At 38.9% G+C, this 17,164-nt stretch overlaps 1 protein-coding gene across 1 annotated transcript in view; it reads right to left on the bottom strand.

Annotated features, from left to right (window-relative positions):
* The window catches only part of Cubn (Cubilin), a 2,223,842-nt gene that overhangs the window by 736,586 nt on the left and 1,470,092 nt on the right, over positions 1 to 17,164 (bottom strand). Inside the window, exon 51 of the mRNA XM_090396294.1 lies at positions 6 to 215. Coding sequence (XP_090252420.1) covers positions 6 to 215 — 210 coding nt within the window. The remainder of the gene's footprint in view (positions 1 to 5; positions 216 to 17,164) is intronic.

The raw sequence follows: 17,164 nt of genomic DNA, 5'->3' as shown, positions 1-17,164 counted from the left end.
CTTACTTCCATTTACTAGTAAACCACCATCTTGACAATGATTTGAGTTGCTAATAATTGTATAATGAAATGTAATTATTGTTGTGTGATTAGAAGAATGAGACTCAGCAGCTGAAATATGCCATACACATTCCATTTGGGATGAAGTATAGTTGTCAAGATTATAACCAGGAGATGTGAACTGACCCGACAGAGGAGGAAGACTGCCTCCACATACTGTAAGAAAATGAAAATAATAAACATATAATTAACGATTTTAAAAAATAAAACATTTATCAGTGATAATTATATATATATCATTGTATTATATAAATCTTTTATAAAACTGAAACAGTTTGTCTAGAGTAGCTTGTGGTAAAATTTCTGGGTTTCATCACCAGAAGAAATAATGTTACAGGTTGATTTTAGTTGCTTACTAAAGGAAGTTTTCTAAGCCATTTTTGGCTTAGAAAAAACTTCTGCCCAATTCAGTGTTTGGATCCTAAATCCTAATGCAACAGAATAGGATTTAGGACTTAGGATTAGGATGTAGGAACCAGCTTTCGAGTATACTCTTATCCTGAAATCTTCAAAGTCACCAACAGCCAGGAACTCAGCTATTGTCAATGAATATGATTTAAAGTCTGGTTGCCAACTTATTTTCAAAAGGTACTTTATTTTGAAAGAGTTCTATGAACTCCATTTGGAAATAAAAAGTAATGGAGGATTTAATTTTTAAGCATGTATGTTATTATTATTATTATTATTATTAGACACCTCCAGGGAGTCCAAAGACTCATCGAGGGAGAGTGTGCTAACTACTGCTGTTTGGTTTTCTGTGGTAGTTGACATTTTAAAAATGGTGGCCAAAAGAAAGAACATACCAGCAGACAGAAAGCAATTCAATGAAAAAGTTTTTCCGTGGATTTTTTGCAGTGGATATTATGTGTGCGCCTTATAAAATGTGCAAGATTTATATAGAGTATGGGTGAATGAAAGGAAGAAAAGTTTTAGAGCATATGAGAAGTGCACTGTCAAATGGGAGCATTCCAAACATGAGCACATCATACATAATCTGATAATAGATAGAAACATGGGAAACTAATCCTGCCTTTCACTAAGAGTTTAGAGCACAGTGGAAGGCAAGAGGTTGAAGAAAATGAAGAGTGAAGTACATATGGAGACTGAATCATCTAAAAAAGAAATTGACTGGTGTGAGTGAGAAGCAGGGAGTTAGTAAGAAGTAGTATCACAGGGTGATAGGATGACATTGTATGGGATTCATTCATTAGTAGTGAGGTGAATAACAGGGTTGATGAGGTATGTTTTTCAGGTACTATACTAAGGCAAATATCTGATATTTTACATGGAAGGAAGGAACACACACACAAGAATTAGTGGTAGCTGTGAACATAAATTACTTAGACATTGAAAAAAGAATACTGAAATGGATCAGCGGAAGTGGTTGTGAGAAGAAATGGATAATAATGTTGTTAGGAAAGCAGTTAGTGTGTTGTCTGTATATGATAACAGTGAGTAAGAAGGAGAGGGGGTGGGGGAGAGAGAGAGTGAGAATGAATGGCAAAATGGCTGAATTGTGTCAGGAAAACGATGTGCATTTTGGTGTGAAAAGATTAGCAGCAGTATACCACATTGGTGGAACTATACTCCAGGAGATTGACGAGGCCAGGGATTTGGGAGTGTTGGTGGATAGGGAGTTGAAGTTTAGGGGAGCACATTGCAAAAGTGGCTAAATCAGCTCATCAAATCACTTGGTTACTGAAGAATACTTTGACGAGCAGAGACAAGCAAGTTATTGTTCCTCTGTATCGAGCCTTAATAAGACACGATCTTGACTATTGTGCCCAGATCTGGGCACCAGGGTTTCTTCATGATGGGGAGGAGATGGAGGGGATCCAGAGGTGAGTGACCAAAATGATAGCAGGGTCTGTGAAATGAACCTTATGAGAACAGGTTGAAGATTTGTGGGTTGCAGAAATTGATTGATAGGCAGAAAAGGGGTGATATGATTGAGACATTCAAATTACTGAAGGGTTTCTATAAGATTAATTCAGAGGATATTTTTCAGGACAGGACTGGTGGTGGGTTGTGAAGACATCATTGTAGAGTAAGTGCCTCCCTTGACGAGTCTCTGATTCCCTGGAGGTGTCACGTAATAATAATAATAATAATAATAATAAAAGGTAACAAGTAACAAGCATGTCTTTTTTTTTTTTTTTTTAAGTGCCCTGTGAGAGAAGATTGGGCAGTCAGGTACATGATAATCCAAGGAAATTCTTCCACTGTATGGCAAGAATTTCCTTGGATTATTATGGAAGAATTATTATGGAAGGATGAGATGCTGTTTGATCATTATATTATAATGCAATCATAGTAAAGGATGTTGTATAGTAAAGTTATTTAATTAGCATTTTATCAGTGTATCTCATATGCTGGAGTAAACAGTGCCATGCAATATAGAAAGGAAGCAAATATTAGAGGAATTATAGGTGAAAAAATACAGGTGTATGATGTGTTGCTTTGATTATATATTAATAAGGCTGTAAGCATGGATAATATAGAACAAGGTATTTTTAGGAAATGTGGAAAAGAGTTAGGTGCCATTACCCTAATAAAATAAAATTTAATAAAACTGTTGCAAAGGGAAAATATTCCTAAGAAATAGAAATAAGACAAAATAACACCACTCTAGAAGCATGCTCATAAGTCAGAAGATCCCAAATATTACTGAGTTTTTCATATATGCAATTGTTGTCAAGGCATTGGAGAAACTGGTTAAGAATAAAATACAGGATTAGAATGATGGCCACATGATTCTTTATGACTATAATAAATTTAGTTTAATCCTTTATCCATGTGTAAGCAAACAAAGTTTGAGCCTGAAGTATTTTCGGGACTGAGGCAACTCGTGGTAAAGGTGGACCAAGCTCTCATCACTACTTTTCTTAGTATCTCCCATAATGCAAAGCACATCTCCTTGCAGACATATATAATGCTATGCATTAAGGGAAGAATGACTACCCAGAATGGTTTCGACCTTTATTGAATGTTCAAGTACAGGTAAAGCCTGTACTTGAACATTCAATTGAAAATCCCATGGCAGGTTCCCCACACCACTGAGCAGAGCCACTCTTTTGCTCACGTCATCTGAGGGGCAACAGCAACAGCCATGCCTCAGTTAACTTCATGGGCTACAGCAATGAGATTCATCACCCAAGCTTCCAACCGGTTTCGACCTTTATTGAGGTCTCGTCGGTGGGAGCCAGAACGAGAGGTGGTGATACTAAGGCAGAAGCAACGGAGAAATCATATTTACCTATACGAGTTGCCAAAAGGTGTCTCACCTTATTATTAAATTACTCTGGATTTAGAGAAAGATGATGGAAGTTTTTTATACTTGGTTAGACTATAATAAACTTAGTTTAATCCTTTATCCAAGTGTAATCAAACAAAGTTTGCACCTGAAGTATCTTCAGGACTGAGGCAAATCGTGGTAAAGGTGGATTAAGCTCTTATCACTACTTGTTTAGTATCTCTCATAATGCAAACCATATCTCCTTGCGGACATGTATAATGCTATGCATTAAGGGAAGGGCGACTACCCAGATTGGTTTTGACCTTTATTGAGGTCTCGTCAGTAGGAGCCAGACCCCAGAGGTGGTGATACTAAGGTGGAAGCAATAGAGAAGTCATATTTACGTATAAGTTAAGAGTTGCCAAGTGGAAAAAACTTCCAACATTTTTCTCTAAATCCAGAGCAATTTAATAATAAGGTGAGACACCTTTTGGCAACTGGCATATGGCAATATGAGTTCTGCATTGCTTCAAACTTGATATCACCTCTGGGTCTCGCTCCCACTGACGAGACTTCAATAAAGGTCGAAACTGGTTTGGGTAATTTAGCCCTTCCCTTAATGCATAGCATTATACATGTCCACAAGGAGACGTGCTTTGCATTATGGGAGATACTAAGACAAGCAGCGATGAGAGCTTGGTCCACCTTTACCATGCGTTGCCTCAGTCCTGAAAATACTTCAGGCACAAACTTTGTTTGCTTACACTTGGATAAAGGATTAAACTAAATTTATTATAGTCTAACCAAGTGGGGAAAACTTCCAACATTCTGTATGATGGTTAGCATGGGTTTGTAATGGGGCAGGTCATGTATTAGATTCTACTAGCATTTTATTATTATTATTATCATTCCAAGACCTCCATGAAGTCAAAGACTCATCTAGGAGGTCCTTTTGTCATACACACTGCTCATCATACCTTGCCTTAAACAAATTCACACCACACTCTCAGGCAAGGCATTCCAATCATTCACAACTATGCACACAAAAAAAAACCCTGCTTCTCATTTCCTTGTTCACACCCTCCTTATTCATACCCCAGAGATGACCAACAGGTTAATCCTGGAGGAATGACCTGTTATTCTCCTCTTCGCCGGCCTGGTTGGCAGAGTGGTTAGCATATCCGCATCCAAGCCAAAAGGCTACAGGTTTGAATCCCACCATGGGCAATGAATGTTTGCGATTGTCTGTGAAAATACTAATGTTGGTTGTGGGCAGTAGATAACGTTGGTGTAGTTAGTGGATTGAGTGGTGGAGACAGAGTTGTAGAGTAGGCGCCCTCCCTCGATGAGTCTTTGGACTCCCTGGAGATGTCACATAATAATAATAATAATAATTTCCCACCATTTTATGAAACATCTCTTCAACATTGATCCTATAACAATCCCTTACCAACTTGTATGTCTCAAGCATATCACCCCCCTTCCTCCTCTCCACTAGACTCTGTAAATTGCATCTTCTCAAACTTATCTGATATTCAACATTCCAGAGATCATCTTAGTCAGTCACCTCTGGACCCTTTCCAACTTCTCTTTGTCCTTTTGAAAACCAGGTGACCAAACCTGTGCAGCAGTCCATGTGTGGCCTAATTAGAGTCTTATACAATGAAACAAGAATCTCCTTACTTCTACAAGTAAGTAAGAAGATTCATTCCCAGAATTCACTGTTTTGTCCTCAAAATTTTGGCAATGTGTCCTCTAAATTTTAAATCCTTATCTACCACCAACCCAATATCTCTTATTTCCTCCACCTTTAACAATATATTCCCACAAAGTGTAAATTCTACATCCCATATTTGTTTCCCAAATTTTAAAACCTTAGTTTGCAACACTGAACTGGTATTCCGACTTCAGTGCCCATCCATTCACTCAATCTATTCAAGTCTTCTTTAAGTCCAGACCATCTGCTCTACACTTCATAGTTTGTCCCAACTTTACATCATGTACAAACAACTGAATATCTCCATACAATTCTTCGCCAATATCATTAACATACAGGTTAAACAGTAATGGCCCTGAGGCACACCAGTAGTGGCTTTCCCTTTCTGGGATACTGCTACCCCATACACAACTTGCTGATACCTATCAGATAGCTAATCTCTGATTCTATGCACTAGTCTAATATTAAACCCCATCTGCTATAGTTTGACTATCAACTTATCATGCAGTAATCCATCAAAAGCCTTTGCAAAATCAAAGTGTACTACTGCTGCTGTCACGTTATTGTAATAAGTAAGTAGATTAAAACATGACCTCCCTTTATCAAATCCATGCTATCCATCAAAAATAATACCACTGTTGTCAACCCAATTCCAGATCCTGGTTCTCACCAGCCTTTCCAACACTTATGAGAATCTCTCTCTCTCTCTAATAATAATAATGTTACTCTCTCTTATGTTGATGTGACAAATGAATTGGATAAAGGAGATTAATATGCAGTCATATACTTGGATATTTCAAAACCATTTGATTGAGTACTTCATAATAGGTTGATGTACAAGCTACAGAGGAAGGAATGGAATGGATAACATATTGGTTATCCATTTCCAGTTGGAAATGGGATTTCTGAAAGATCCCAGAAAGTTCTGTATAATGGAGTGAAGTCTCAGAAGAGGAAGGTGACCAAAGGAATGCCTGAGGGTTCTGTTCTTGGGAGGGTGCACCCTGCTGTTTAACTTATTTGGTTAACTTTAACAAATTAATGATACTTCATGTGAATTTTCTGGGATCTACAATTGTTTACTGACAATGCAAAGTTTTGGAGAATTATAAGGAGCACTATTGAAGTGAAGTCTGTTCAAGAAGATCCAAATAGACTTTTAGTTTGGAAAAATTAGTGAGGATAAAGTTTTACTATTAAAAAAGGCAAGTTGTTGAGCTTCATGATACAGGGATGCAAGTCTGTATACCATATTAGTGGAAATGTGCTTCAAGAAGGTGACGAGATTCAAGATCTCGGGTGATGATTGTCAGTGGGTTAAAGTTCTGAGGGCAGATTGCAAGTGCTGCAAATGACGGCACATCGTATTGCTGCCATGATTAGAAATACAATGACAAGTGCAGATAAAGAGGTGGTGTGGTGCCACTGGATAAGATATTGGTTGAACTACACTACTCTGTGCAAACTTGGTCACCTAGCATTCATTCCAATGCAACACTCAAGTGGATACAGAAATGAATGACGAAAATTATATCTGATTTCAGGAATGTTGGTTATGTAGATAAGTGAGGGAAGGCAGACTGCAGAATTTGATTAACAGGAAGAAAACAGGTAATAAGATAGAGATGCTAAAGACAGTGCAAGGATTTTATCACATTAAGATAGAGAATATCTCTCAGGGGGAACCCTGTAACCCCCTAGAGCGCACGTCCCCTGGGTGATGGAGCCCAACATGTATGTGTGTGTGTATATGTATATATGGTGCGGTGGTCCGAATATACTGAATAACGACTCGTGGACCAACACGGCCATAAGGGGCAATCTTCTTGATTGTAAAGGAAGTGGCACTCCCATGGACTCCTAGCTAGATATAACCTCTTCTACTTTGAGGAAGATCCACTCACTTTAATCTTTCCTATAAGGCCTACAGCCAACTCTTCTTATTTTATGATCCTTATGCTTTTAGCGTACTCGTGGGCCATGGGGTCTTTCCATTTCTGGTCTTAACAACTATGTACTACATATAAACCTTTACTATAATTCTACTCTTTCAATCTTCAATATACCCTATTCCTTCTATGATTTTAAATTTGGAAGAAGGCTGGTTCAGAACTGAACTATTCCATCGACAGGCTAGTCACCTGACATGGAGAACATAAATCTACTTTTAAGCTGACAGAAAAAGGTAATCGGAATGAATCTATGGAAAATAACCCTGCAATGGAAAAGGTAAAATGAAAATGGAAACGACAAAATATATTACATATAGCAAACTGGAATGTAAGAGGAACAGCATATAAAGAATTGGAATTAGACCAAATATTAAATGAAAGAAATTTTAACTGGTAATTAGTTTACAGAATTAACAATGCATATAAAGTATATTAATTAAAGATAACTTTAATAAATAACTTCTATATTTCGACAACGTCACGCTGCCATCTTCAGGAACATAAAGATATGGTATGTGCACGCAGGCACTAACAAAAGCAAATGAGGAAGAAAGCAAGAAACTAATATTGTTCCTAAAGTCCGAATGGCGCCCTCTGGTGAGCTAATTTGGTTACCTTGGCAGTTGGGCTGAAGTTCTCAAAATGTAGGTCTCCTCCCAAATTTGGGGTAGTTTCATGCACCGAAATTTGTTGAGGTTAGGAACGTTTTTAGAGCTCCTGAAGTTTCTTTGAATAATCTTTCGTATTTAAACTTGCTATGGTGTATTATTTTTGTTTTCTTCCATCAAATTCTATGGTGGGTATCTAAGGCATGGTCTGCCAGCCCAGAGCGGCTGTACTGGTGAAACCGGATGTAGTCTTTGTGTTCTGAAATCCTGATATTTGTTGTTCTGCCTGTTTGGCCAAAGTAGGACAGTTTGCAGCTGCAAGGGACCTGGTATACACCAGGTAGGTCTAGGGGAAGTGGTTGGTCTTTGGTAGAGCGGATAAGGGATGCCAACTTTTTATATGGTCTGTAACAAGAAGTAAGGTCATATTTTCTGAGGATATTGGTTATTTTCTCAGAGGCGCCCTGGATGTATGGGATGGTGATAGATTTGGTGTAATCTTTATTGTGGAGGGGGGGGGGGGTTGTGGTTTACTGGTTTTAGTATTTTTTGGATTATTTTTGGGTTATAGCCATTGGCTAAGAAAGTGTTGTGGATGTGGTTTAGTTCAGTAGTTAAGGCCTTGTAATCTGAGCAAATTAAGTTTACCCTATTATATAGTGTTTTTATAACCCCATATTGTTGTGTGTGGGGGAGGGAGGGATGGTGGGATTGCTGGTGAATGTATCTGCCAGTATGGGTGGGTTTTCTCTAAACAGAGAAAACCAAAGATCCATCAAGCTGGCAGGTGATTAAAGTGTCTAGGAAGGGGAGAGTGTTGTTTTCCTCTTTTTCTAAGGTGAACTCTACTCTGGGGTGTTGGTTGTTTAAGTGTGTTAGGAAGGAGTGGAGTGAGTCCGAGCCATGTGGCCAAATAGCAAATATATCATCAACGTAACAAAGCCAAATAGTGGGTTTTTGTGGGGCAAAGTTTAAAGCTTAAGGCTTTCTCTTCAAAGGTCTCCATAAAGAAATTGGCCAAGGGTGTGGAAAGTGGTGAACCCACGGCTATCCCCTCTATCTGTTTGTAGAACTTTCCTTGCCAAACGAAATAGCCAGCGTTCATTGTGAACTGAAATAGGGCTGAGATATCGAGAGGAAACTTGGCTGGGAAGAGCTCTAGGGTTTCTTTGAGTGGGACATTAGCGAATAGGGAGGAGACGTCAAAACTGACCATTATGTCAGTGTGTTGGAGTGAGAGGTTTTCTATACTGGCTTTAAAGTGGGCTGAGTTTTTTTATGTGTGATAGTGTGTTGCCAGTATAGTGTGTGAGCGTTTTGGCTAAATGTTTGGCTAATTTATATGTGTAGGAATCAATGCCATCCACTATGGGACGTAATGGCACATTTTGTTTATGTATTTTTGGGAGTCCATATAATCGGGGGGGGGGGGTCTAGAGTTGTAAGGTTTAAGTTTGTTAGTGACTTCCACAGGCCAAGAAGTGACTTTCTTAAGGAGTCTGTGGAGAGTTCTTAAGCGATTACTATTTTTTTTTTTTTTTGTTATTCTTCATTTCTTGTAGGGCTGTATATTCGTCTTTGGATAGGTTGGTTTTTGGAAGTTTGGCTTTAGTGGTCACAATTTCGCCCTAGCTCCTAAAAGAATACCTGCTGAGGAAATCATGATCGAAATAGAACATGGGATTTGCAACCTTCCTAACCATATTGGCAACAACGTCAGACTGGATGTAGTCGGTGTTCTCACTAAAGCCAAACCTCCAAAAACCAACCTATCCAAAGACGAATATACAGCTCTACAAGAAATGAAAAATAACAAAAAAAACAGTAATCACCAAAGTGGATAAGGGAAATGCCACTGTGGTGCTAAATCAAAAGGACTACAAAGGTAAGCTTAATGCTTTAGTACTAGACCATACCACTTACCTCCCAATTGAATATAATCCTACCAGCTCTCAGATTAGAACTCTCCACAGACTCCTTAAGAAAGTCACTTCTTGGCCTGTGGAAGTCACTAACAAACTAAAACCTTACAACTCTAGACCCCCCCCCCCCCCGATTATATAGACTCCCAAAAATACATAAACAAAATGTGCCATTACGTCCCATAGTGGATGGCATTGATTCCCACACATATAAATTAGCCAAACATTTAGCCAAAATGCTCACACACTACACTGGCAACACACCATCACACATAAAAAACTCAGCCCACTTTAAAGCCAGTATAGAAAACCTCTCACTCCAACACACTGACATAATGGTCAGTTATGACGTCTCCTTCCTATTCACTAATGTCCCACTCAATGAAACCCTAGAGCTCATCCAAGCCAAGTTTCCTCCCGATATCTCAGCCCTATTTCAGTTCACAATGAACGCTGGCTATTTCGTTTGGCAAGGAAAGTTCTACAAACAGACAGAGGGGACAGCCATGGGTTCACAACTTTCCACACCCTTGGCCAATTTCTTTATGGAGACCTTTGAAGAGAGAGCCTTAAACTCCACCACACAAAAACCCACTATTTGGCTTAGTTACGTTGATGATATGTTTGCTATTTGGCCACATGGCTCAGACTCACTCCACTCCTTCCTAACACACTTAAACAACCAACACCCCAGAGTCGAGTTCACCTTAGAAAAAGAGGAAAACAACACTCTCCCCTTCCTAGACACTTTAATCACCTGCTAGCTTGATGGATCTTTGGTTTTCTCTGTTTAGAGAAAACCCACCCACACTGGCAGATACATTCACCAGCAATCCCACCATCCCCCCCCCCCCCTCACAACAATATGGGGTTATAAAAACACTATATAACAGGGCAAAATTAATCTGCTCAGATGACAAGGCCTTAACTACTGAACTAAACCACATCCACAACACTTTCTTAGCCAATGGCTATAACCCCAAAAAAATTTAAAAAAATACGATAACCAGTAAACCACAACCCCCCCCCCCCCACAATAAAAATTACACCAAATCTATCACCATCCCATACATCCAGGGCACCTCTGAGAAAATAACCAATATCCTCAGAAAATATGACTTTACTTTTTGTTACAGACCATATAAAAAAGTTGGCATCCCTTATCCACTCTACCAAAGACCAACCACTTCCTCGAGACCTACCTGGTGTATACCAGGTCCATTGCAGCTGCAAACTGTCCTACTTTGGCCAAACAGGCAGAATAACAAATATCAGGATTTCAGAACACAAAGACTACATCCAGTTTCACCAGTACAGCCGCTCTGGGCTGGCAGACCATGCCTTAGATACCCACCAGAGAATTCGTTGGAAAAAAAACAAAAATAATACAATGCAGCAAGTTTAAATACGAAAGATTATTCGTAATCTTCAGCAGTTCTAAAAAACGTTCCTAACCTCAACAAATTTGGGTGCATGAAACTACCCCAAATTTGGGAGACCTACATTTTGAGAACTTCAGCCCAACTGCCAAGATAACCAAATTAGCCCGCCAGAGAGCACCATTAGGACTTTAGGAACAATATTAGTTTCTTTCTTTCTTCCTCATTTGCTTTTGTTAGTGCCTGCGTGCACATACCATATCTTTATGTTCCTGAAGATGGCAGCGTGACGTTGCTGAAATATAGAAGTTATTTATTAAAGTTATCTTTAATTAATATACTTTATATGCGTTGTTAATTCCGTAAACTAATTACCAGTTATGTATGACCAACGTATAAGCCTTGCTACTAGAAAGAAATTTGAAAATAGCAGTAATCACTGAAACAAAAAAAAAAAAAAAAAAAAGAAATTAAAAGGAACCATAAGAACCGAAAATTTTAATGAGATATACAGTGGAGTTGACAGAGACCAAAGAGCACAAGCAGGAGTCACGATTTGCATTTATAACTCCTTTTCAAAACAGTTAAAATATTATAAATTATGGAATGAAAGAATAATAGAAGCTAGAATAAAAACAGACAGAAGTTATTTAACAATAATTGGTTTATATGCCCCAGAGGAAGGAAGAGAACAGGATAATACTGAATTTTAATGATTTGAGAGAGGACAAAGAGCATGTCAGAATGGATATCAGGAGGCTGCTTGGAAGGATAAAAGAGAATAGTGTGACAGGAAGGGTAGTCAGTGTGTTGCCTTTGACTGTGGTGAAATGAGGCAGAGAGCAAGGATTATGAATGATATGCTGTCTGAAATGTGTGAGGAGATGGAAGTACAGTTTGTTAATGCATGGAATGAGTTTGAGGGACAAAGTGAGCTGTATAGGAGTGATGGACTGCATTCGAGTGGTTATGGTGTGAGTCGCTTGGAGAGACTGCAGCAGGAAGGTAGAGAAGTGAATAGAGCGAATGAATCAGATTGAGAGGGGAGTGATGTGGAAGAGCAGGAGAGTAAGACAGCAGAGATTGAAAAAGTGGAAATGAATGGGGAAGTGAGTAGTATGAGTGTAGAAAATGAGAGAATGGGGGTGCAAGAGGAGCAGGGAAATGGGGAGGCTCAGGGTGGACAGGGATACACAGCGTGAGAAAGGTGGATGCTCCAAGAGGAGGTGAGAGCATGTGTAGGCAGGAAAGGAATGGGATGACCAAGGATCAAGAAGAAACAGTTGGAATTGAAAAGGGTTCTAAAATGAAGCAGCAGAAAAGGAAATGGCCCCAGTCAAGCATGGAGAAATCACATCGAGTGAGTGGTATCAGTGGAACTAGCTGTGGATCCAGAAATGAGCTGTTGTGTTTGTATACCAATGCTGGAAGTATAAGAAACAAGGCGGATGAAACGGTTGCACTAATTGCATCTGTTCACCCAGAGATTGTCGGAATAAGTGAGACATGGTTGGAAGAGAATGACATCCTATCAGGAATAGAGATAGAAGGGTACGATGTGTTTCGTGAGGATAGTAAGGGTAAAATGGAAGGGATAATGCTATTGATGATAGAGAAAGAGTTATGTCCATACAAAGTAGAGATGCAAGATGGAAATAGTTCCAGTGGATTTGAGGCAGTATAGTGCGAGACAGAGGTGAATGGAATCAAATACTTGGTGGGATGTTGTTATAGACCAGGTAATGTGGATGATGGTGATAGTGAAATGTATAGACATATTAGCCAAGCAAATAAGAAAAGGATGATCATTATGGGTGATTTTAATTATGGCAATATAGACTGGAATGATGAGATAGCAACTGGAAGTAAAGAAAATGAGTTTTTTCTTGAGTTTTTGAGGGATAACTACCTCAGAACAGTATGTAACAGAGGGCTTGGATTTGGTCATCTCATCAGAGAATGTAATTATAAATGAGGTGTCAAATCATCCACCAATTGGTGAGAGTGACCATCAGGTGATTACGTGGATGGTAATCATAACTCTATATTTAAACCAAACCTAGTTCAAAAATAAACCAGACTAAAAGTAGACAATACATTAGCCCTACCAGACTTATTGTATGGGAGTCAAATCTGGACAATAAAACAAAAAGACAAACAAAGATTAACAACAGCAGAAATGAAGGTTATGAGAAAAACTGCAAAGTATACCATATTTGATCACAAAAGAAACAAAGAAATTATGAAAGAATTAAACCAAGAATCAGTAATAGAAAAAATTAAAAAATATAAACATAAATGGATGGAACACATTCAAAGAATGAAAACAGAAAGATTACCAAAAGAAGCCTTAAAGTACAAGCCATTAGGAAAAAGAAAACCAGGACGTCCTCTAAAATGATTCAACGATAACTTCTAAGTGTCTCTGTAGCTGAATTGGAAGAATAACAGTACATTGCGCCCTTCCATTGGAAAAGTCCCGAGTTCGATTCCCGTCATGACGAGAGGAATCTTTATATGGACTTTTTCAATTGAAGGTGAGAGAGCCGATTTCATATGGAGGTAGCGGGGTTTTTTCTACTGTAAACTTGGGGTTTTTCATCCCGCATACAGACAAATCACCCTTCAGAACACACACGATTTACAGACAAGAAATACTTGTGGTGGTGGTGGGTGGTAGATGGCGCTGATGTAGTTGATTGGTAGTAGAGGTTTGGTAGTGGTGGAGACAGAGAGTTGTACAGTAGATGTCCTCCTACGATGACTCTTTGGACTCCTTGGAGGTGTCATGAATAATAATAATAAGGCTGAAACAGGCCACGCTAGGCCTAAATCCTTGATATGCATGATGATGAAGACAGAGAATATAATAAAATGAACGGAGGGTGAGAAGAAAAGAATGAGAGGCCATCTCTGAAAGATATGTCAAGGTGTAGTAAACACAAATATGTGAGGGGAGAATTTTTTACGAATATCGCCAGAAAGTGTTGTGGATTTTGGTTGGAAGTATAATTGATTTCAATGTTCAATATAATGGACATATTGCTATTCAAGCTGGCCTTCCAAGATGAGTCTGGCGAATCTGTAGTAGTTACTGTAATAATAATAATAATATGACTAGAAATTATTTAAGGAATTTACAACTTATACTGGAATATTATTAAAAAAATTTAATAAATACTTCCTATATTTCGGCAATGTCACAATGCCATCTTCATGGGAACATAACTATGACACACCACGCAGGCACTACAAAAAGCAAATGAGGCAGAAGAGAGAAAACTAATTCCCAGTGTTGTTCCTAGAGTCCTAAAGGTGTCCCCCCCCACTAGCGGGCTATATTGGGTTGTCTTGGCTGTTGGGCTGAAGTTCTCATGATGCAGGCTTCCCAAATTTGGGGCAGTTTCATGCACCCAAATTTGTTGAGGTTCGAAAAGTTTTTTAGAGCTGAGGATGATTCCACGAACAGTCTTTCATATTTAAATTTGCTGCACTGTATTAATGTTGCATTCTTCCAACGTATTCTGAGGCAGGTATCCAGAGCATGGTCTGCAAGACCAGAGTGGCTGTACTGGTGGAACCGGATGTAGTCTTTGTGTTCTGAAATCCTGATATTTGCTGTCCTGCCTGTTTGGCCAAAGTAGGATAGTTTACAACTGCAAGTGACCTGATATACACCAGGTAGGTCTAGGGGAGGTGGTTGGTCTTTGGTGGAGCAGATAAGGGATGCTAATTTTTTATATGGTTTGTAACAGGAAGTCAGGTCATATTTTTTTAAGATTTTGGATAACTTTTCAGAGGTGCCCTGGATATAGGTAATGGTGATGGATTTCTTTTAATCTTTGTTATGAAGGGGGGGGGTAGGATTGTGGTTAACTGGTTTTAATATTTTTTGGGGGTTGTAGGTTGTAGCCATTGTCTAAGAAAGTGTTGTGAATGTGGTTTATTTCAGTGGTTAGGGCATTGTCATCTGAACAGATTAATTTTGCCCTATTATATAGTGTTTTTATAACCCCATATTGTTGTGAGGGGGGGGGGAAGAATTGCTGGTGAATGTATCTGCCTGTATGGGTGGGTTTTCTGTAAACCGAGAAAGCCAGGGATCCATCAGGCTGGCGAGTGATTGGAGTGTCTAGGAAAGGGAGAGTGTTGATTTCTTCTTTTTCCAAGGTGATCTGGATTCTGGGGTGTTGGTTGTTTAAGTGTGTTAAGAAGGAATGGAGTGTCTCTGAGCCATGTGGCCAAAGAGCAAACACATCATCATCAACATAGCAAAGCCAAATAGTGGGTTTTTGGGGGGCTGAGTTTAAGGCTTCCTCTTCAAAAGTCTCCATAAAGAAGTTGGCCAGGGGTGGGGGGGGAGTGGTGAACCCATGGTGTCTCCTCTATCTGCCCATACAGGGAGACACATTCACCAGCAATCTCACCCCCCCCCACAATAATATGGGGTTATAAAAACACTATATAACAGGGCAAAATTAATCTGTTCAGGTGACAATGCCCCAACCACTTAACTAAACCACATCCTTAACACTTTCTTAGCCAATGGCTACAATCCCAAAAAAATATTAAAACCAGTTAACCACAACCCCCTCCCCCTTCATTACAAAGATTACACTAAATCCATCACTATTCCCTATATCTGGGACACCTCTGAAAAGTTATCCAAAATCTTAAAAAATATGACCTGACTTCCTGTTACAAACCATATAAAAAATTAGCATCCCTTATCTGCTCAACCAAACACCAACCACCTCCCCTAGACCGACCCAGTGTATACCAGGTCCCTTGCGGTTGTAAACTATCCTACTTTGGCCAAACAAGCAGGACAGCAAATATCGAGATTTCAGAATACAAAGACTACATCCAGTTTCACTAGTACAGCCACTGGTCTTGCAGATCATGCTCTGGATACCCACCACAGAATATGTTTGAAGAAAGCCATGTTAATACACCGCAGCAAATTTAAATATGAAAGACTGTTCGTGGAATCAGCCTTAGCTCTAAAAACTTTCCAAACCTCAACAAATTTGGGTGCATGAGACTGCCCCAAATTTGGGAGGCCTGCATCATGAGAACTTCAGCCCAACAGCCAAGACAACCCAATATAGCCTGCTAGGGGGCACAACATTAATTTTCTCTCTTCTGCCTCATTTGCTTTTTGTAGTTCCTGCATGCACGTGTCATAGTTATGTTCCCATAAAGCTGGCAATGTGACATTGCTGAAATATAGGAAGTATTTATTAAAGTTTCTTTAATAATATTCCAGTATATGTTGTAAATTCCTTAAATAATTTACTAGTCACGTGTTACCAATGTATAAGCCTATCTACAGGAATAATAATAATAAAATGACAATGTCAAAGGTAATCCTCCTATGATGAGTCTTGTGATTCCATTTTACAAACTTTGCAGAGGAGCAATGCCGTTCAATGAAATTAGGTCTCCAAATCATAAATGGACCTTCACGTACTCATCTGCAGATCAATCTGGAACAGTGGAGTCGGAATCATGGTAAACAACAGAGTTTACAAAAATATTCTATCAACAGAAAGTGTTTCAAAAAAGAATAACAGCTATTAAATGAACACAAACCCAAAATAACAATTACATGTGCACATGCTCCTACAGAAGCAGCAGCAGAGGATAAAAACAAAGAATCTGTCTATCAAAACCTAGACGACTATATTACCAAAATACCTGCACACAATGTGCATATAGTTAGAGGGGATTCAATGCTCAAATTGGAAAATAAGTAGATGGAAACACAAAAAGCATAAGACAATATACCTGCCATGACTCAACTAACGAAAATGGCCATCTTTTTATGGATTTTTGCAACTCCCAGAACCAGATATCTCATCATCATCATCATCATCAAATTCCTGACATGTACCCTCAAGGGGTGTACAGGATATGATAGTACTACATGAAAAATTTACAGATATCTCTTCAATTAATATTCCCAGACAAATTAGAAAGAAAATGGACCTGGAAACACCCCAATGGAACTAAGACTCAAATTGATCACATCTTAATAAATGGCAAATGGACAAGGTCATCCCAAAACTGTAGAACATTCAATGGCACAGAATTAAACTCTGAGAACAGAATTGTAAGTGTACAATCAAAGCTATGACTAAGAGCATCCAAATCTCAGAAAAAAAATCTCAGATACAATTAGAAGAATTAAATGTCCCTAACAAGGCAAATCAATTTCAGCAACTTACAAAGAACAACCATCCATAAGCAGCATTGAATGATAATACAGTCAATGTATTTAAAGCAATAA

This window comes from Typopeltis vanoorti, chromosome 8 (assembly GCF_054136105.1).
Source record: "Typopeltis vanoorti isolate ZY-2024b chromosome 8, IOZ_Tvanoo_1.0, whole genome shotgun sequence".
NCBI lineage: Eukaryota > Metazoa > Arthropoda > Arachnida > Uropygi > Thelyphonidae > Typopeltis > Typopeltis vanoorti.
Note: the sequence above shows the minus strand (reverse complement) of the source record. Positions and strands in the feature narration are given on the sequence as shown.